The sequence below is a fragment of the Ambystoma mexicanum genome, chromosome 9, assembly GCF_040938575.1.
Source record: "Ambystoma mexicanum isolate Mex_15411 chromosome 9, UKY_AmexF1_1, whole genome shotgun sequence".
In the NCBI taxonomy this organism is placed as follows: Eukaryota; Metazoa; Chordata; class Amphibia; order Caudata; family Ambystomatidae; genus Ambystoma; species Ambystoma mexicanum.
The window spans coordinates 932337885-932358931 of NC_090931.1; the positions used below are offsets into that span (position 1 = coordinate 932337885).

The window sequence follows — 21047 nt, forward strand, 5'->3', positions numbered from 1 at the left end:
TTTGCAGAGTTCTTTGCATGCCCAATTCTGATTGATAAACTCCCATTTACGCTCACCCGCACTCTGTCTTGGCCTTATTCCCATTTCGGGAGAGTCCTTCATTGTCTCTCATTGCGGGGAGGATCGTGCTGTTTGGGGACGCTTGCTTTCACTTTCTCACCAACAGTCAACTATTCCCTTGCAAGTTGCTAGTGGTCAGTGCAAACTTTGAGGCATGCTATCATGCATCATTCTAGAACAAGCTGTCTTTTATTGAAGTTTTCCTCGTAGGTGGCACTAGTTTTGGCTCATAAGTTGGATTAGCTCTACCTGGTGAGGCAGAACTATTGTTGGTGTATGTGTGGAGAGAGAGAGAGAGAGAGAGAGAGAGAGAGAGAGAGAGAGAGAGATGCGGAGGCAGAACAAGTTTACTTTGTTTATATAGTTTTGGTTCATAGGTGGTTCATTAGTACCAGTTAAACAGGTCTATCCCTTCGATTTTCGTTAACAGGGGGGGGGGTGTTGAACAGAGATAAGTAATACCAGAAAACAACAACCAACACACACTACTCTCGTCTCCTTTTTGTTTAAATCTCAAATGTGTTACCTTGTGAACCTTGTAGCTTTGTAGAACCTTTTCTTGCTACATGTGTAACTCCAAACAGTTATAAGAGACTATGGGCCTCATTACACGGTAGGCGCTAAAAAATGTGATTTACCGTCATGGCGCCATTAGCGTGTCCGCCATCGTAGGAGACCGCTAATAGCGTAACATTACGAGTTAGCGGACACGCGCATAGGGCCATGACGGTAAATGACCCCACCGCCATGGCGGAAAAGCACCTTACCGGCTCCGACCAAAGTGCTGATAGCACCTCCGCCCTCATGCTGCACGCTATTAGCGGCCACCGCTGTTAGCGGTCACTGCTATTAGCGGTCACTGCTATTAGCGGTCACCGTAAAACACCGGAACCGGAAATAGCGTCATCGCACCGGAACGGGAAAGAGCCCGGCGGCCATCTTTAAAAACACAATCCATTGCCATCCCCTGCACTCAGGACCTGCAGCAACACCACGACTGGCAAAACCACATCCCAGAAGAACAAACAATGCCCAAGGCCCTAAAGAAAGCCGATGCGCGCCAGCGCAAAGAACGCTTCTCAAATGAGGAATTGAAAATGCTGGCAGACACCCTGGCTGCAAATGCAGATGTAGTGTTCGCTAGCGACATGCGGCGCCCGGCACTCCTGAGAAAAAAGGAAATCTGGGCTGAGGTGGCGCAGAAAGTCAGTGCGGTGGGCTCCACCCCCCGCACCGTAAAGGACGTGCGCAAGCGGTGGGATGATCTGCGCCTCCATGTACGCAGCATTTTATCGGCCAACAGGAATCTGGCCATGGGCACAGGAGGCGGAGGTGGATCCCCGATGAAGATGCAGGAGTGGGAGGAGACATGTGCCAGCACCATTGGCATAGAATCCATCGAGGGAGTGGGCCGAATGGAGTGTGGTGTGGCAACAACGTCAGACGGAGGTGAGTGACCACGCAAGACACAGCAATGCCAAGCATGAGTCCCTCCCCTAAATGTGAATTGGGAATTAGCTAATGGATGGGGTCATCACACACACATGTACACAACCCTGCATATATGCCCTGCACATCCCCACACAACCACATGCATGCAGCACCTCACACACGTGTCACCCTGACACATGTCCGGATGACCCACCCATCTGGCCAACAACCTGCAGGCCCAAAGTAGATGTCCAAATCCAAAGAACTGCAGCAACAACAACATATGCATGATGCACGTTGACCCATCACTGATGTTATCCCTGTCTTGCTCCCCCACAGGGTCACAATCTGACAGTGAGGAGCTGGACGCTGCAACGCAGGCCCCACCACCCAAAAAGCAGGCCAAGGGAAAGGATGCAGGCACCAGGCCCAGTACATCGAGGGGCACTGGGATATCTGGAGTGGCCCAGCGTACAAAAGCCACCCACGCAACGACCACACCAAGGGTCGAAATGCCATCCGACACTGTGGCAGCACCCCCACCACCCACCCCCACCACTCAGGAGCCAGTGCCAGAAGGCACGCCGTCCGCAGCCAATAGCTCCGTTGGGGAAGCAGCAGCCACGGCACCTATGAGTGATGTGGACGACCCATGTCCGACACCGGAAGGGCAGCGTACACCCAGCCCCCAGCTGTCCCCACTCCACAGCCCATGCAACACATCCAATGGCAACATCCATGAGGTGCATGCCGGAGATGCAATGGATGGGTCATTCAGTCCCGTGGCGAGCTCACCTGATGTCGGCCACATGCAGCAAGCTGCGCCGAGGAGTAACAGGGGCAGGGCCGCAGACGACACCATGAGCCTGATACGCCAGCGCCAGGAGGAGCTCAATGCCCTGGTTGCCCGGCAAGTGAGCGAGGCTGCCTCGACCAGGGAGGAGATCCGGGGGTTGTCAAGGGACATGAAAGCTGCCATGGACAGCAACACGACGCGCCTATGTGAGGAGATGGCCGCTGTGAGGCAGGTCCTAACGCGCATTGCAGAGGCGATGGAGAGCATGCGTCACTCACAGGGAGCAGATCAACCAGCCACGCCCTCGTCTACTAGCTCCGACCAGACAACCATCCTGCGCAGGTCCAGCCGGTCCTTGCGGCGGTCAGACTCACAACCCCCCAATGGTGGTAGTGGAGGAGGGAAGTAGGGCCAGCCTGTCCCTGTTGACACTTGGGAACTAATGCAGCACTGATGTGCACACCATGTTCGGTGGAGTTGTGGGGGAAGGGGGGTGAGGGTGTTTGGGGGAGTTGTGGGGGGAGGGGGGTGAGGGTGTTTGGGGGAGTTGTGGGGGGAGGGGGGTGAGGGTGTTTGGGGGAGTTGTGGGGGGAGGGGGGTGAGGGTGTTTGGGGGAGTTGTGGGGGGAGGGGGGTGAGGGTGTTTTGGGTGGAGGGTACATGCACGTTTGAATGTCATAATGCTCAATACAGACGTAATGGCATGGATAATCACATGACTGGACATTGATAATTGTGTATGTGTGTTTTATTGTTGAAGGGTGCACTGTGATTATGTCCTCCATACACCCCGTGCCCTGAGCTGAACACCAATTGCACCCTCCTAATCCATGTGCATCAGAAACAATGGTCTATCAGGTGCTGCCGCACAGCACGTCCCTCATGGGCATCGCCACCTGCATGACCTGCAGCCCCCTCTCCTCCATCCTCATCCCCGTCATCATCCTCAGACGGTGGTCGCAGTTCTATGTCAGGGGGCATTGGCACATTCCGTCTGATACACATATTGTGAAGCATGACACATGCCATGGTGATCTTGGCCACCTTCTCATGCCCGTACAGGAGTGCCCCGCCCGACCTGCTGAGGCACCGGAAGCGTTCCTTCAATAGGCCGAATGTCTGCTCGATCACCACGCGGGTACGGGTGTGTGCATGATTGTAGTCCTCTTCGTGCCTGTTCTGTGGGTTCCGCACAGGGGTAAGGAGCCACCTCTTCAGGGGATAACCTGCATCACCTGCATGGGTGCAACAATGGGTATGTGTAAGTGTCTACATAATGTGGAGCGTGCACATGTCACACAAACAAACATTGCATATTCAACGACATCCACTGATCCAAGCACGCATGGCAATCAGGGTAACTGCAATGTGGGAAGGTGAGGTGGTCCTTGCAAGTGGACATGCACCATGCATGCATACAGCAGGGATTGCCATGTCCCGCCAGAGTTTAAGTGATTTGTGTTTCCTGGCCCTGGCAACGTTAGTGCCACACTGCTAGTACACTGCCATTCCTTAGTTGATGTCCCCATGCTGTTTGATGGCAATTCTGTGGTGGGGTACGGGTGTGCCTCACCACAATGGCTACAGGGGATCCATTTGTATGCACTCATGTGCGCGGACCATTTCTGATGTAGTTCAGCGTACATTTCAGTTGTGATTTTGATATGCATGTTGCTGATTTGTGTAATGGGGGAATGGTGTGTTGTGCGGTGTGCATGTTGTTTGGAATGGCCTGTTTGGCGTAATGGATTGATATGTTTGCCGTGGCACTCACTTCCGGCATGTGGTTTTGTCTCTGGTCCATTGTGGGCTGCCTCACTGTACAGTGATGCAAATATGTATGTCCATTCTTCTCATGACACAAGTTCACGCACAGTTGGAGTATGCATCTCCCCCCCCCCCATTCACGGCCAGTTGGAGTATGCATCTCCCCCCCCCACTCACATTCCACATCACACTGACATGTGGTCAGCCTGCTACTCACCAAGTAGCCACGAACGTTGTCCAGCATGTCGCTCCATGTATCGTGGTATTGTCGAGTTCCGCAGGACCATTGCATCATGGGTTGAACCGGGATATCGGGCACAGCAATGTGTGATGATCTTATTGGAGTCACATACCATTTGGACGTTGATGGAGTGGTATTGCTTTCTGTTACGGTACACTACCTCATTGGCATGTGGGACCACCAGTTCTACATGGGTACAGTCGATGGCCCCAATGCAACTTGGGATGCCTGCCAGTGTATGGAAGCCTACTTTGGTGTTGAAGATCTCCTGGGCAGTCCGTGGCATGTATATGTGTTGACTTGTGTGCTGCAGGAGGGCATCGAGCACCTGGTTCAGTGTGCGTGAGAATACTGGTTGTGATATGCCATGCATCTGACCTACCGTATGCTGGTAGGTGCCTGTGGCCAAGAAGTGGAGCACTGTTACTACCTTCAGTAGAGGGGGGATGGCAGTACGGATGTCAATGAGACTCACAATGTCGTTGTATATCATGTCTACTATGGTGGTGATGGTATCCCAGTCCAGACGGTACAGGGTGTGTATCTGCTCAGGGGTTAGGTTGACTGGACTGGCTCTGATCCTGGGAATTGGTGGCTGCCTCTGTGGTATCACTAGGTGCACTGGTGGTGCTTGCTGCGCCTGTCTTGCCCTCCTCCTCCTCCTCCTGCGTCTCCTCTGTGCTGCCTGTTGTTGTAGCTGCTGCACAGCAATCATGTCCTCTAGCCCATGTAATGCTGCTAGTATTGCATCCATCTTGGTGTGGGAATGGGTGTGGGGAGGGGTGTGGTGTGCTCTTTTGTGCTGCCAGTCTCCATTGCCTCCACCTGTGCTGATTTTGTCCACCTGTGGCAGGTTGGAACTCTGCTGTGCTCTTTTAACGTGTGGTTCGCGATGCCGGTATTAGCGCCTTGCCGGTAAGGGTTCTTTGGGTCTAGTACATGCCGGTATTGCCATGTACGCATGGCTCGTGATGCCGTGATATTAGCGCTATGCCGCTATTTCCGGTCTGAGGGGCCGCGCGCTCACGGACTTGCCGCTAATAGTGCCACCGTACTTTGCGGTGCCGCTAATAGCGGTATGTCCGGGTCGTGATTGGGGAGGGGATTTACCGATATCGGTAATCCCTTACCGGTAACGGTATGTCCCTACCGCCTACCGTGTAATGAGGCCCTATATACCTCCAAATTGGATTATTTTTCTGGATCATATACATATTTCGTCTTCTCTTTGGATAATGTATCATGTGCATGTTTGCTACACATTTCAATTGCAGGCTAATAGCCAGAAATCGGAAACCAGAAACTTGCCTCCTCTGTTCTCGACATGCACAGAGCACACTATTCCTTACTCACCAACAGTCAACTATTCCCTTGCAAGTTGCTAGTGGTCAGTGCAAACTTTGAGGCATGCTATCATGGATCATTCTAGAACAAGCTGTCTTTTATTTTATTTTATTTATTATATAGTTTTGGTTCATAGGTGGTTCATTAGTACCAGTTAAACAGGTCTATCCCTTCGATTTTTGTTAACAGGGGGGTGTGTTGAACAGAGATAAGTAATACCAGAAAACAACAACCAACACACACTACTCTCGTCTCCTTTTTGTTTAAATCTCAAATGTGTTATCTTGTGAACCTTGTAGCTTTGTAGAACCTTTTCTTGCTACATATGTAACTCCAAACAGTTATAAGAGACTATATACCTCCAAATTGGATTATTTTTCTGGATCATATACATATTTCGTCTTCTCTTTGGATAATGTATCATAAAACCACAATACATTCAATAGTGCAGGATGGGGTTAGCAAGTGTGGTTCTCATACATCAACAAGTACATTTTGACATTTTAAATATTTCTGGCTTGTGACCACAAGCTTGAGCTGGGAGTGTGATATTTTTCATTTCTTGACCTAAAAAATTTGAAAAATGATGTGTATTTATATTTGTTTTTCAATCAAAAAGATATTTCTAGAACAGACCACTCTCACTTTGTAGTCTTTTTTTGTGTTGATAATCACATATAATCCAACTTCCCTAGAAATTTTACCATCTGTTTTTTTTTATTTTTATTGCTAAAACATGGATTAGATCAAAACCATGTCGATACCAGAGCATTGTGGCCCTTTATATCAAAATACGTTCATCCACCACCGCCTTTTAATAATTGATATCAGGCCTTCGTCAGGACAAAGGTTGATTTTGTGTGTTGATCAAATCTTTAAACCACTGGGCTATTTCCTTGGGTCTTATTATCTCATAAGAGTAGCCAGACCTTTTCTTTATCACTAGTACAATTGCGGCCCTGTTTCTTTTCCTCTAGAACTAGAGGAAAGGAAACAGAACTGCGGCGGTCAAGAGATAAGGCGATACAGCAAGACTGATGCTCGAAATAACTGATGTCTGCCACAATTGTACTAATGAGAAAGGAAAAGAGTCTGCAAGGAAATCTAAACTTTGATCAGCACTGCTAATTAAATGGCCTTGAGTATTACATTGCTGAAAGTCAAAGCCTGGCATATTCATTCTTTAAGATGGACATTAACAAAACTGAACATCCCAGACTATACATTGCCGGCACTTGTCCTCATGGTAACGCTACAATAGTATTGTGCATGGTTAAGTGGTATGGTAAGCTGTATCCTTTGCTGGTTCGTGTACGACCACATTATATCATAACCATATGTAAATGGTGCTGTCCTTGAAATGTATGTGAGGTGTGTGACAAAATTCCTGTGTTGTACGCTGGACGATGTTAATCTGGTTACCTTGTGGGCTGGGAGCCACCACGCACTCTTTGATGCAGGACACAGAGAATTCCCCAAGCTACCCCACCATCACCAGCCTTATGCCTTTAGTCCCCGGAGGGGTGACTTTGACAACTACTAGCCCACAAAACCTGGCTAGCATAGAACTGACATAGAGGAGGAGACTTGTTCTCAGAGAGATGCCACCAAATGGCCAAGCGGCGCTATAAAGGGTCAGGCTATAGGGAAGAGGACGGTAGGGACCTGGGTCCACAGTTAACTCCAGCCTGGAGCCTGTGCTCACTCCCTCTGGGAAGGGTGAGTATAATGCAGAACCTGCAATGGACCCTACCCAACAGCAACTAGAGTTGAGTGACTTTTGCTTGCTACGAAATCGCTTAATTCATGCCATCGAGAGTTCACTGCTCTCATTGATAAGAATGTCTCTTGTGCTGGTCTGAGATATCTGGCTGCTTTCCCTGTAAGAAATGCAGCTTGTTTAGTTCACAGCGGTCTTGCTAATAATGAAAGTGACATGTTTACCAAGCAGGAGGAATTTCGTTCCCTGGTCCCAGTGAAGATTGGTTTCAGTGGAGTCCTTTGACGGTGGCTGTTAGTTGCACACACATCTGGATAGCCATTGTTTGCGGGTGCCAGGACTTTTCAGAGCTCTTATTTGCTCTGAAGCCGGGACAGTGGCCACGGCCGCTACAACGACTAGTACAAATGAAAGATGACGTTCGGCATACAAATGATCTCAGAAGAGACCTGCACAGGCCTGGACACATAATGGCATAGACGTTGGTAGTGCCATGGCGTGCGCTTTCAACACAATGCTCGCTTGATCGCTTAATACAGGTGAAGTTGATCAAACAAGTAGAAAACTTTAAGCAGTAATCCCACCCGACTACAAAAAGAAGACGGTGACCGAGAATGGTTTGCAAATCAAGAAGTGAAATTGTAAGGTTAAGGGCAATGGGTGGTGAAGGGGCACTGAGCGTAGGAGCTGAGAAGAATGACTGGTGCTGGAAGAGGTGATGGGGAGTAGCACAGAGGAGGAGGAGAGAAGCCCAGAGAGAGAAAGAGGAGAGGGGCGGTAAGGAGGCAGAGGAGAGCATCAGACCGGGAGGAGGTGAAAAAGTAGGAGTGCTAAAGAGAGAAGGTGAGCATTGGGACCAGAGAGAGGAGGAACATTGGAATACAAGAAGGGAGGTTGAGGAGGAGAAAGGGGCATACCACCACCAGAGGGAGAGAAGGAAAGATGAAGAAAGATAGAGGGGTGGGGGATGAGCGTGGTGCAAAATAGAGGAGAGGGAAAGAAGCAAGAGCGGGAGAGAGGAAGTGCAGGCAGCAGTCTTCCTGTGGAGTCCTTATTCAGGAATTGAGCCTACAAACAAGATTGCCACAGAATCTAAGTTTGCTTTAATTTTCATTGGTAAATGGCCACCTTTTTTTAATTTGCTATTTTAGCTCTAATTTTACATCTGTCAAGCCAGTCCCTGGGTAGGGAATACAGCACTTTCTCAGACCATTTCCTCAAGCTCACTGAACACTTAGTGAACTTGATTTACTCGGTCGTCTTCATCCTCTGTAAGCTTACATTTTTAAATTCCTGACATACTAAGTAAAACCTTTTTTTAATTAGTTGTATCTTAACTTTGTCAGCTGAAGACAGACCTCTCCCTAAGGTGTTCATCACGGAGAGTTGTTTTGCACTGTTTGGGGTGCCTTGTCCAGTGGATATTCAGATGCTTTGCGAGTACTAAAGCTTGGGGAGGTGGAGCGTCTAAATATTAATTACCTGAAAGAGGTATTCCTTCCTGTCGTGCAGATTTGCGATGCACAGTGAGAAGTGTGACACTGACTGAGACTGTGTGGCTAAAGGAAATCTTCAGTCCATTTTGGTGACTTGTCAAGGATTTGGAGCGGGCACGGCATAACGTTTTTTGATTGCAGAACCCTGTTTTCCGAGTGGAAAACTGTAAATTGTTGGTATCATCAGTAAATTGCAGGACTATCTTCAAATTCACATATTGCAGAACCATGCGGCTGCTTTTGAATACACCCAGTATTCTGTGTGGTTGTCCTGAGATTCATTCATACTGTGATATGGTGAAGAACCCAGTTCCAGATTTGCCATGATAGTACAAGAAGGCAACTAATAAACATTTGTGACATTCACCTTTAGGGCCGTAATAGAAAGTATCAGATATCAAGACATTGGTTGACAATAATATAATAGTGGTGTTGAAACATAAAAGGATATTTCAATAATAAAGTTACCTATCACTACTTTTTAGTTTTGGTCGTTAGGTGGTGCTCAAGCTCCCCCTTTGAGCCAAATGTTTATTTATTGGAGTACAGATAGGAGGGATATGGTATTTGAGGAAGAACACAACGCTTGTGAGTGGTTATTATCCACCCATTGACTGCCAATGGCCTTGCAGATATCTATATCCATCGCCAGCCACTACTTACCCCTCCCTGGCGAAAAACGTATCCTCTTGGGATCTCTTTGAGCTAGCTCTGTCAGGAAGTAACATCAAACTTTGTGTTGCCTATGGCTTGCCAGTGTTAGTTCTGAACACTCTTCTCAGAGTTAAATGTTTAATTAGAATTGTGAATGCACTACTGGTGTAATTACCAAGTGTTCCTTCAGCCATTTGATTCATGAGCAATATGTGTCTCGTTGCATTTTTTCCTTGCACTGCAGTCCTGTTAAAAAAAGAAGCATTGGCAAAGCCAATAGTTTTGAATTTGCCTTGTGCATATGTATTAATTTGTCAGGCACTGATTTCCATCATATGCCTTTCTCATGCCGTCACAAAAGCCAAAACTGTTTGATTTTCCAATGCACGTTTTATTTTCTTTCTCTTTCCTTCTATATTCTAATACTTTTTTATTCATCCCCTCTCCCCACACACTTGCTTTCGCTACTGTTCCACATTATGGATTGGGTCATCTCTCCTGTGTCCATTTTGTTTGTTGATGAGCAAGTTCTTTTCATGCCTGGTAGATTCCTACTGTACTCTCGACCTGTTAGACTGTTTTCTAATGTACGGCCTTTGTTTTACTCTACAGGACATGGAATTAATTGACATTCTCTGGAGACAAGACATAGACCTTGGAGCAGGTCGTGAAGTCTTTGATTACTGTTACCGAAAGAAGGAGTATGAGCTGGAGAAGCAGAAGAAACTCGAGAAAGAGAGGTTGGAAGAGCTCCAGAGAGAGCAAGAAAAAGCCTTACTGGCTCAGCTGCAACTAGATGAGGAGACTGGAGAGTTTGTTCCCATCCTGCCAGCACAGCACATTGAAACAGAAGCTTCCCGCCTTTCCCCTAGTGCTCTGCAGGTACTATTTACAACAGATTGTTTCTTTGATTTTGAAGATTTCCTCTGTTCCAGGGATGGGTAGGAATTGGTTGTTTACGGGAATAGAAAGTAAGTTTCACCTTTTGCACCCTCTTCCTTAATAACACCACAGGATCTACAGTGCATTAAAACGATTTTCTAGTGCCCGGTTTCCTTTCACAAACTTGAGTGTTTCAGGGAAGATTTGGGCTGCATAAATGAGTGGTTCCTTGCACATAGTAGTTCTGTCAAAAATATGCTCTACAAAGCGTCCATTGAAGGTGGTCGGTCTTTCAGGCGTTAACTTGGAGAAGAGCTGAACGGAGACGGATAGAGGCAGCGCATACGAGATAGTGTTACTGACTCTTGCCATTGTTTTAGCAAGTTTCTTAAATAAAGGGAGGTCAGTGAGACCAACTGCAGCCAGCATGTAGTAGTACATTCAACGAAGAAACTCGGGCGAATGCAAAAATATTCCCATGACCTAGTGATTATTTGTCTGGAAGATAATGCTAAACTGAGGGACTAGGTTCCTCATTATGCCACTTTTTAAAGTAGCTTAAAGGTGATTCTTTCCCACCAATTGAACTGGTTATTAGGAACCCTACTAGAGTACGAATGTCCATGAGATTTGGGTGTAAATAGGTTGTTTATCTATTTATCGCAGCCCAGCGTTCCAGGATGGTCGGTGATGATGTCCCTGGCCTTGAGCGGCTGACTCCCATGTGGGTTGAACGTCCCCAAGCCCAGCGGTGGTTCCAGGGAAGCCCGGGACCTTTCCCGTCCTTTCCCGGAGGGAGAAGCTGTAACGTAGGCCAGCCAGAATACCAGGAAGATTGGGGGGGGATCATGTACCTGGCCTTGGGCACCCATCTCCAATGTGGGTTGACCATCCCCCAAGTGCAGCGGCAGTCCCAGGGAGCCTCGGCAGGTTCCCCCTCCCTTCCCGGAGTTAAATTCTGTAACGCATGCCAGCCAGACCTCCGGGATGGTCGGGGGTGATGTCCCTGGCCTTAGGCACCCTTCTCCCATGTGGGCCGACCATCCCCAAGCCCAGCCTGGAGCTCTAGGAGGGCTGTGTTACAGCCTTTCCCTCCCTCAAGGGAGCACCGGAGACCCAAAGTGAAAGCCAAGGCAGGCAGAAACACAACGCGGTTGTGTTTCTGCCTAAATCTGCTTTCCCATTTGGGGCTCTCGGACTCCCCGTGGGGAGCCCGAGAGCCCCAAATGGGAAATCAGATTTAGGCAGAAACACTGCAGCATGTAAACACAACCGCGTTGTGTTTCTGCCTGCCTTGGCTTTCACTTTGGGTCTCCGGTGCTCCCCTGAAGGAGCACCGGAGACCCAAAGTGATAGCCACAGCAGGCAGAAACACAACGCGGTTGTGTTTGAAAACGCTGTGGTTTTTCTTTCAAATATTCAAAGGTAATGTCACATTTACAAGTTTGGAAGGCACCAGTTGGCCCTAGGAGCCAAACGTAGCTCCTGGTAGCTGTTGGCTTCAAGCTAACAAGGCTCTACTATGCTAGAAGCAGGAGCTAAATAGCTCTCAGCTCCTCTCCATTTCTAACCCTGAGGCAATGTCTGGGTCAACTTCTACTCTAATTTGTATGGTGATGTGCCTTTGTTACAGCCCGGCAAAATGAGGAGCAGAGGACTACCCACTCTTCTTGGAACGATGTCCAAGGTGCAATTATTAGATCTAAAAGATTGAATCCGCCCAGACCTGGCCTTTTTAATCTCACTTTAAAACCAGACCCTGAATTATTGAAAACGTTAAAAATTCGAAGACAATCCTTGTTTCTTGGAAAGATGCACTTGTTGTACTAGATTGGAACCAGGCAACTATCGTCCTAATTCGTTATGGGATGGGACATATACAGGTTTTACATCCCTCCTCTTGAAATATTTGGTTGAAACAAAGATACTGTGGAGCCATGACACTTATCAATCAGGATTTAAGAAGGGAGCGAATGTTTCCTTGAACTGCCTAATTATATCTTTTTTGACTGCCCGGGCTCAGGCTGCAAAGAGACAAATATTTGCTTCCTTTTTGGATATAACAAAGGCATTTGATTGTGTCAATCGGGCCCTTCTTTGGACAAAGTAAAGGCTCCAGGCTTGTCCTCCTGCTTTGCTTGATATGTTGAAAGTGTTGCATTCAGAGACAAGATTAAAAGTTAGGTTAGATGTGAGTGGGAGTTTTTCTGGTTGGATAAAGAGTGAGAGGGGCCTGCGCCAAGGATGTGTTGACCCCTTTCCTCCTTAATGCTTATATAGCGGACATTGGAAGCTCCCTCAAATTAATACCCATCCTCCTAAATTGGGAAATGTACTGATTCCATATCTACTGTACGCTGATGATTTAGTGTTACTTGTTACAGTTAATGAATACTGGGGTTGGAAATCAGTGTGGGAATGTCCAAAATTCGTCTTCTCATTACATTGAGAAAGAAGGAAATCAAAACATTTTTGTGTACTATAAACGAGCAGAAGGTTGAGCAAGTGCAATATTTTAAATATTAGTAACAATTATCTGCAGTAATAAGAAGCTCTACGAACAATGAACATCGAGTAAGAATGCAATTATATCATCGGTGGCACAGTTGAGACAACTTGATAAGACATTTTGATGATTTTCTCTCTTACCCCTATTAATAATTTATCGCCAGAAGATTATCCCAAAGGCATCCATAGTGCTGAGATGCTTACGGATGAGGGGTCTTGGCTGCAATTTGAGGGGAAGATATGGCGCAGAGTGCTCTCTTTGGCACAGGGTACTCCAGCGGTTGCAATAAGACATGTATTGGATAATAGATTGATCCAGGCTTTAATTGACTGGAGAAGTTTACAACTATATAGACGTCTGTTGGTCCTGCCAGGTACTGTTCTCAGGCGATTGTAAACTGCTCCTTGCTCGGGCTGATAAGTGCATTAAGATCACGCGTCGTGTGGGGATTACAGAGGAAATGTTGGTATGTATACCCAATACAGTTAAGGACTATCTCTATGAATTTGATTGGATAGAGAACATGGTGGGGCTATCTAGCTACAGGCTCTTTAGTCATTTTATTTATGATATCAGACCCAGCGCCTCGCTGAGTGTTGCCCTGCAAAAATATCCATCGAAAACATTTAGGCAAGCCTGGTTGTATCTCAAACTGAATTTATTTGAAACGCATCAAGTAAGGGGAGCGAGAAAACGAATACCGAGGTGTGAGAGAATTTGTTGGTTTTGTAGTAGGGTAATAGAAACTTGCATCACTTAGAAATGATATGTCCAGAACTTAGTAAACCTTGAAAAAATACATTAGGAACATATTGTGCTCCACAAGGGTAGAATGGAATGAGAGAATTCGGTATGCTTTGCTTGGAGATCCCTCATCTTCTTTGTTGATCGCAGGAATGGGATTTTTAGATTAGATTTTTCCGGATCAGTTGAGGTCTTGGAGCACATGAAATCATTGGAATGCTAATTGCATCCTCTTAAGAAACCCACAGCTGATCCTTCCTGTCCGGCTAACTATCACCCAATTTCCATTACCCCCTTTCTGGGAAAACGCCTGGAAAAGCTGGCCATCTCTCAGCTTAACCTTCTGTTGACTGTCTCCATGACCACCAGTCTGGCTTCAGAGCGGCCAGAAGCACAGAAACAGCTCTCCTGAATATCCGTGAAGATCTGCTCTCCAACCTGTACTTAACATTCCCTCTGTCCTCATCCTTCTTGATCTCTCTTTTGCCTTCAAAACGGTCAACCACACCACCTTGCTCAACCGTTTCCGTGATAACATGGGCATGACTGATCAGGCTCTGGCCTGGCTGACCTCTTTCCTCGTTGATTGACCCTCCCAAGTCCAACTGGGGTCCTTCCTATCATCTATCTTCCTCTCTACCTGTGGGGTTCCCCATGGGTCTAACCTCTCACCCTGGCTCTTCGACCAATACCTGGCAACTCTTGCTCACTGCGTTGCCATTTTCTACTCAAATTTTCAGTGCTACGCTGATGACACTCAACTCATTTTCCAGCTTCCCTCGGCCACCTCCTCTCCCTCTCTCATCTCTGACTGCCCAACTGCCATTCAAGATTGGTGTGTCGCCAATGATCTTTGTCTGAATGCCAGCAAGACTGAGAACCTCCTCATCAGCACACCCTCTCCATCATTCTCCCTCACCCTCTGGCCGGCCTCCCTTGGCCCGCCTTCTACCCCTACCTGCGAGGCTAAGAACCTCAGGGTCATCTTTGACTCCTTACTTTCCTTCTTCGCCCATACCTCTGTCGCTAAAAAGTCATTCCTACTGCACCTCCTCAGAGATACTCTGCCATTCCTCTCCTTCCCTCAGAAGCTCACTGTCTCCCAAGCTCTGGTTCTCTCTAGGTTGGACTATTGTAACAACCTCTTTCTAAATCTACCTGCCTCTACTCTCCACCCTCTGCAACTTATCCAGAACAGGACTGTAAGACCCAATACAGCTTGTCCTCAAGCCCTGGGATCATATCTCTCCAGCCCTGAAATCTCTCCATTGGCTCCCAGTGGATGCAAGGATTAAATTCAAAACCCTTGGCATTGTCCACAAGGCTTTCTGGGGCCTGGATCCAAAATACCTTCAGCTATCCCTCCGCAAATATCGCTCCTCTACCTCTAACTCCCTCCGGGTCAATCGTTTTACAAAGAAACGAGCTTGGGCTAGATCTCTATCTTCAGCAGGGGCCTCCCTCTGAAACCGTCTCCTTGCCAATCTAAAACTTGAGGAGAACCACCCCCGGTTCCGGAAGAACCTCAAGACCTTCCTCTTTGCTTCTGCCTTTGCTCCCCCTCTGCCCTGCTGATCTGCTCTCTTGGCACTGTGCACCTGGCCATCCTCTGTCCCCTGGGCCAAGGTGCCTGCTCACCCTGCCACCCTCCTGCACTGCCTCCTGGCCACTCCTTGCACTGGGGACTGCATCTGTACCCATACAGCCCCCCCATTTTGCTTTTTTTTTCTGCACTTATCAGACTTACCCAGTCTGCTGCCTTAAACACAGCACTTGCCACTTGCTGGCTGCACTACCACTGTTATTGTCGCCATTTTCTATTTATTTTTATTTATTATTTATCTGTTCTCCTCTGCTCCGCACTTTCCACTCTCTCCCTTCCATGCACTTTTCCCTTTTTCCCTTTTCCCTCTCCCATGCACTTGCGTGTTCTCAATGTCACTGGGCCTAGTAAGATTGTTGTTGTTGTTGTGGTGTTCTCCCCTGTTCCCCTCCCTTGCCTAGTCGTGCTCTGAAACACTTGTGTACGAGCGCTATACAAATAAAATATCATATCATATATATTATATCATAACATACTACTAAATGTATTGTAGAGGGTTTGTACATTTTATATTTTATGAATGTTATGATTATGATGAATTTGACAGTAATGATGAATGTGATATTTGTGATGAATTGTATTTTAAGCAATGTATAACGAGCTTAATATTAATGAGTTTGAACTTTTAGATTAATTTTAAAATGAATTCTGATGAAATTGATGATATTTATGTATGTGGACACATTTCTTTTTTCTTTGGTTCTCTCTTGTAAAAAAACTTTGATTTGTGTGAAAAGTTTGTTTGTAAACTGTAACATAAATAAGTATCTTGGCCTCTAATTCATACAAAGGATGTACTGGTCTACTCCTACAACGAGAGGGTCCAAAACATGCTAGTTCAAATCCCACAATATGTAGCTGGTCGTCGGATAACTGTATGACAGGCTATGCGCTTGCTCTGAATGATGGCGTCCTGCATTTATATAGTGGCACACGCCCACCTGCGCATGTGTCCAATGCAAGAGTGGCTCACAAGACAGTGGTTTCAGGCAAGCGATCAATGGGACAACGTAGTGGTTGTCTCGCAGCCGTCATACTATGTCTGCCATGGTGAACAAAAGAAAATCTTTTGAAGGAAAAATCATTCACCACTCCTAGTAGAAGCCACTCTAGCCAGACACATCCCTGACAGGGTGGGGAGTCCACATTATTCACCATAGAGCACACAGCATGTGTGCTTTTAGAATTAGCAGACCAGCACATGGACCTTTTAGAACTACTAGCAGTGTTCAAAGCCCTGAAGGCCTTCAAACACCAGCTGTGAGGGGAAACAGTTCTAGTCCTAACCGACAGCACAACAGCCATGTTCTATAAAAACAAACAGGGCAGGACACACTTACCTGGTCTGTTCAAACTAGGCCAGAATATAGGGTCCCTCCTGTCCCAACATGTTCCAGAGGAGAACAATCTTCTAGCAGATGTGCTCAGCAGAAACTTACATCTTCATGTAGAACACGAATGACAGTTGCAAGCAAACATTTCACACCGTGTCTTCTCAGACTGGGTTGATCCAGATATTGATCTCTTTGCAACAATGGAGAACGCACAATGCCCATACTACGCCTCCAGGTATCCCCAAACAGAATCCAAGGGCAACGCCTTGCCGATTAATTGGTCAGGGTTATTTGCTTATGCTTCCCATCCCCCCGACACCTCTCCTCAACAAGATAGTTCACAAGCTGCACCAGGAAGAAATCAAACTTTCTTCATAGCACCAATGTGTCCCATCAACCGTGGTTCTTGCATCTAATTAGAATGTCATACTGCCCTCCAGTCAAATTACCATGCCCTTACAACACGTTGTCCCAAGATCAGGGGTCAACGCTGCATCAATGTCCTCAAACACTGAACCTAGCAGCCTGGCTCCTGAGTTCATAGAGTTTGAACATTTTAAACCTGCCACAAAGATGTGTGGACATCCTTAAGGAGGCACGTAAACTCAATACCAGACACTTATTTCAATAAATGGAAATGCTTTGTCATTTGGTGTAATTCACGTCGCTTCAATCCAATTGACTGCACACCTTCTCATATTGCTCTATGCCTACTTTACCTCTTAGACACAGGTCTAGTCTTGAATTCACTTAGCAAATTAATCTAGCTGCTTTTTCTGCATACACCACCTCTCGGAATACAGTTTCATGGTGGAAGGTCCCTGTCATTAAAGTCTTTATGGAAGGAGTCAAAAAATAGCATCCTCCAATTTGAAACCCAACTCCCAGATGGGACTTGAATGTTGTCCTCACTAAACTTATGGGCCCTCCTTTTGAGCCAATGCATAAAACCAGTCTTAAATGCCTCACTTATAAGACTGTGTAAAATGTCAACAAATAATAATAATTAATAACTCTATTTCCTTGAGCCTAGAAAATAATGAAGCACCCAAACAGAGTATTAGTTACTTCATGCTCAGCAAGCAAGAGTTTATTTTTTAACAGCTGCAGCTATTTACTCAGTTCGGTGTAAGGACACCCTCTGAGCTTAACTCTCGTACCTTTGTCCAAACACAAAGCATGTGTATATATATATATATATTTCTGAGGCTTGTGGAATCTGCTTAGATCACATGCTGTGCATAGGCCGACATCTAGTGGAAGCTGCGGAGTATTACAGTTTGTTTTTCGAAACTCGAAAATGGGCGTTGACACAGGGCGTGCCAGTAATACTATCCCTAGTGTGACGTCCACTGTACCCAAGATCCCTCACGCGTCTAGGATCCTCAGATTGTTTTTTTCCGCCATACTGGTCGGAAGCATTTTGCGGAGTCCCCTGGCCTTAGCCATACTTTTGCTAAAAATTTAAAATTATAATCTATTGACATCCTTCCCCACCCCAACGTCGAACTTCGACACTCGACGCCGGCTGGAGAAGAAATCGACCGTCGGCTGCTGCACGACGGATTTGGGCCTCGGAAGGCCTCTGGCCTCGGCCCTGCAAGTAGGGAGAGTGAGGGTTGGTACATACTCTACACTCTTGGTATATAGGTACACCTTATACATTTCCTACACTTAACAGCTCGCTGCCTCAAGGTGCGTATGGAGGGTACCCCTTTTCAATTCTGCCCCAAGTGCAATCGCAAATACCCTTGGGTCGACAGGCACGCCACGTGCAATCTCTGCTTGCCGAGGGACCACCCCGAAGCGAACTGCAGAGCGTGTAGTAGGTTTAAACCTAAGACACTTAGGATCCGTTCGACGAAGCGTTGGGCCCACCACGCCAGGCAGGCGGCCATGGCAGCAGAGGGCGCCTTCAGCGACGGCAGCGACGCTGTACTTTCGGTCGGCGAGGGCATTACGGCGTCGAAAGACAGCCGAGCGCAGGTCCCCGACCTCGGAAGGTCGTCCGGCAGGGCGGCTATGGGGAAGACCCCCGGCGACACATGCGCTTCACATACTACACACACTAAACACACTAAGTCCAACCGAGACTCGACGACGTCGAGTTCTCGGAAAGAGGCACAAACAGAACGGTCCGATTCGGTGTCCTCTGGGCGCTCTCGATCAAGATCGCCGCATGACTCCAGGCAATCATCCACTCTTGCCAAGAGTGCCTCGCTCCCTAGGCTAACAGAAGTTCAATCGTCGGGAGACGAAGACGACTTCCACCCCCAGGCCGCGCTCCAGGAGTCGGAGCCCGCAGTTAAAACCAGTTAGGCCCCACGCCGGAAGGATAGGGACACCACCCCCGATCCTCGATGCCAGGCGTCGAAAACCTCCGGAGCCACTAAAGGACAGGGAAAACATTTTTCCACTCACGGGGAGGGGGGAAAACAGCAGAAGAAACAACCTTTGCACTCTTCCACACCTGTGAAACACACCTCTCCCCCTAAACAGACAGACAAAGCCAGGTCTGCTGATATGTCTAAAACCAGCAAAGCTACTCAAGAAAAATCCCATAGACTTGCTGAGAGAGTCATCCCCAGTTCCAAAAAATGGTCCAGTGAAGACATAGATAGGGTCATGTCAAGAATGTCTTCTTTGGCAGATTTTTATGATAAAAATCCAGAACATTTCCTCTTGTATGATCCACAGGGGGCGACAACCTTAGGCTCTACCGATCCTATCCCCCCGAGTAAGAAGCCCCGTTTTTAAACTCCGATGAGGTCAGAACCCTTAGAGGTGCAACCTTACGCAAGACCATACTCACTGTATCAAGGAGAGGCTTCCTTTTGTGAGGACCAAGAATTTGGTATGATAGAAGAGCAAACCGGGATGGGCTACTATGGGGATGATGAGGACCAGGAAGAGGGAGAGGAGGACCCGGAAATATACAGAGTAGATTCCCCTGTAGAGAACGAAGCCCCGGTTACCGACTCCCCGGTCGATAACCAACCCCTCCTAAACGAGGTTCTCGCACGCGCAGCAGAACATTTACACATTGACACCCACGGTGTCCAGGAGGAAAGGGACTTTGCAGAAGAGTTAGTGGGAGAAAGGAGGCCTGTTGCCCAGACCATCCCTATCCTTAAGTCCATTCAGCGGAGAATAGATCCGTCCCTGGTGAACCCGAACCTCACCTGAGCAGTCAATCCCAGGGTTCAAAAACTTTTCAGGGCGGCCCAGCCTGACCCTCTCTATATAAGAGGGCATCTGAAGCCAGACTCCCTAGTTGTCACCAACACTCGTAAAAGGGCTGGAACACCCTTATCATCCGAAGCTCCTCCCGACAAGGAGAGCAAAAAACTATACAGTTTCGGCAGGAAAGTAGCCTCAACGTCCGCCTATCGAGCAAGGATTGTAAACTCCACCACCCTGTTGGCCAGCTACAACTGCCATCAGTGGGAAGAAGTCGCGGCACTCATAGCCTCTGCTCCTGAACCTTTAAAGGGCCAGTTAGCTCGGATTTCCGCAGAGGGTAGAGCCGTGTCTGGTTGCATTTTGAAAGCAACCTTCGACGCCGCGGACAACGCAGGCAGATTGATAGCGGAAGGCACTGTTATCAAAAGACTTGCGTGGTTACGGCAGTCTGGTTTTAAGGCAGAAACCCAGGCATCATTGTTGGACAAACCGGTGGAAACCGATCTGTTGTTTGGTAAGGCGGTCGAAGACGCACTGAAGAATGCCAAGGACGAATACGAAACACTCAAGTCTCTTGGCCAGTTAACCAACAAACCCCCTAACCAGAGAGGGAATAGTAATTTTCGTCGCCCACGCGGCCAAAATTCCCAGAGAGGATCTACTTATTCCCAGGGGCAGGGTACACAGTGGAACAACCAACAGTCTACCCAGGGTTACGGCAGGGGTAATAGGAGAGGTCGTGGTAAAGGCAGAGGCAGCCCCAACAAGGGAGGCGGCACACCTCCACCAAAGCAGTGACGCTCAGTTCAGGGTCCCTTCTCACGCAACCCCAGTAGGGGGACGCATTTCCAACTTCACCCAGGCTTGGGAAGGGATCACATCAGACAGATGAGTGCTGTCAACAGTATCCACAGGATATTGTATAGAACTACTGCAGCGTCCCCGGAACCATCCTCCACGACAAAGAGTACACTCTTTAGAACATCAGAAGATTCTCCTCGAGGAGATTGCCATTCTGCTAGAAAAGGACGCGATAGAACTTGTCCCGGGACACCAGGTAAACAAGGGTATTTATTCAACTTACTTCCTTGTGCCAAAGAAAGATTTGACAATGGGCTAGTATTGGACTTACGCCCTGCCAACAAGTATGTCAAGCCCCAAAAATTTCGTATGACCACGCTACAAGAGGTAATCCCCCTCCTAAAAAAGGGGGATTACATGGCAACCTTGGATATGAATGATGCTTATTTTCATATTTCCATGTTCCCAGCGCACAGAAAGTAT

At 47.6% G+C, this 21047-nt stretch overlaps 1 protein-coding gene across 2 annotated transcripts in view; it reads left to right on the top strand.

Moving 5' to 3' along the window:
* Nucleotides 1-21047, top strand: part of NFE2L2 (NFE2 like bZIP transcription factor 2) — a 330898-nt gene that overhangs the window by 175336 nt on the left and 134515 nt on the right. For both annotated transcript variants that reach the window (XM_069616115.1, XM_069616116.1), the window contains exon 2: nt 10121-10390. In XM_069616115.1, coding sequence (XP_069472216.1) covers nt 10121-10390 — 270 coding nt within the window. The remainder of the gene's footprint in view (nt 1-10120; nt 10391-21047) is intronic.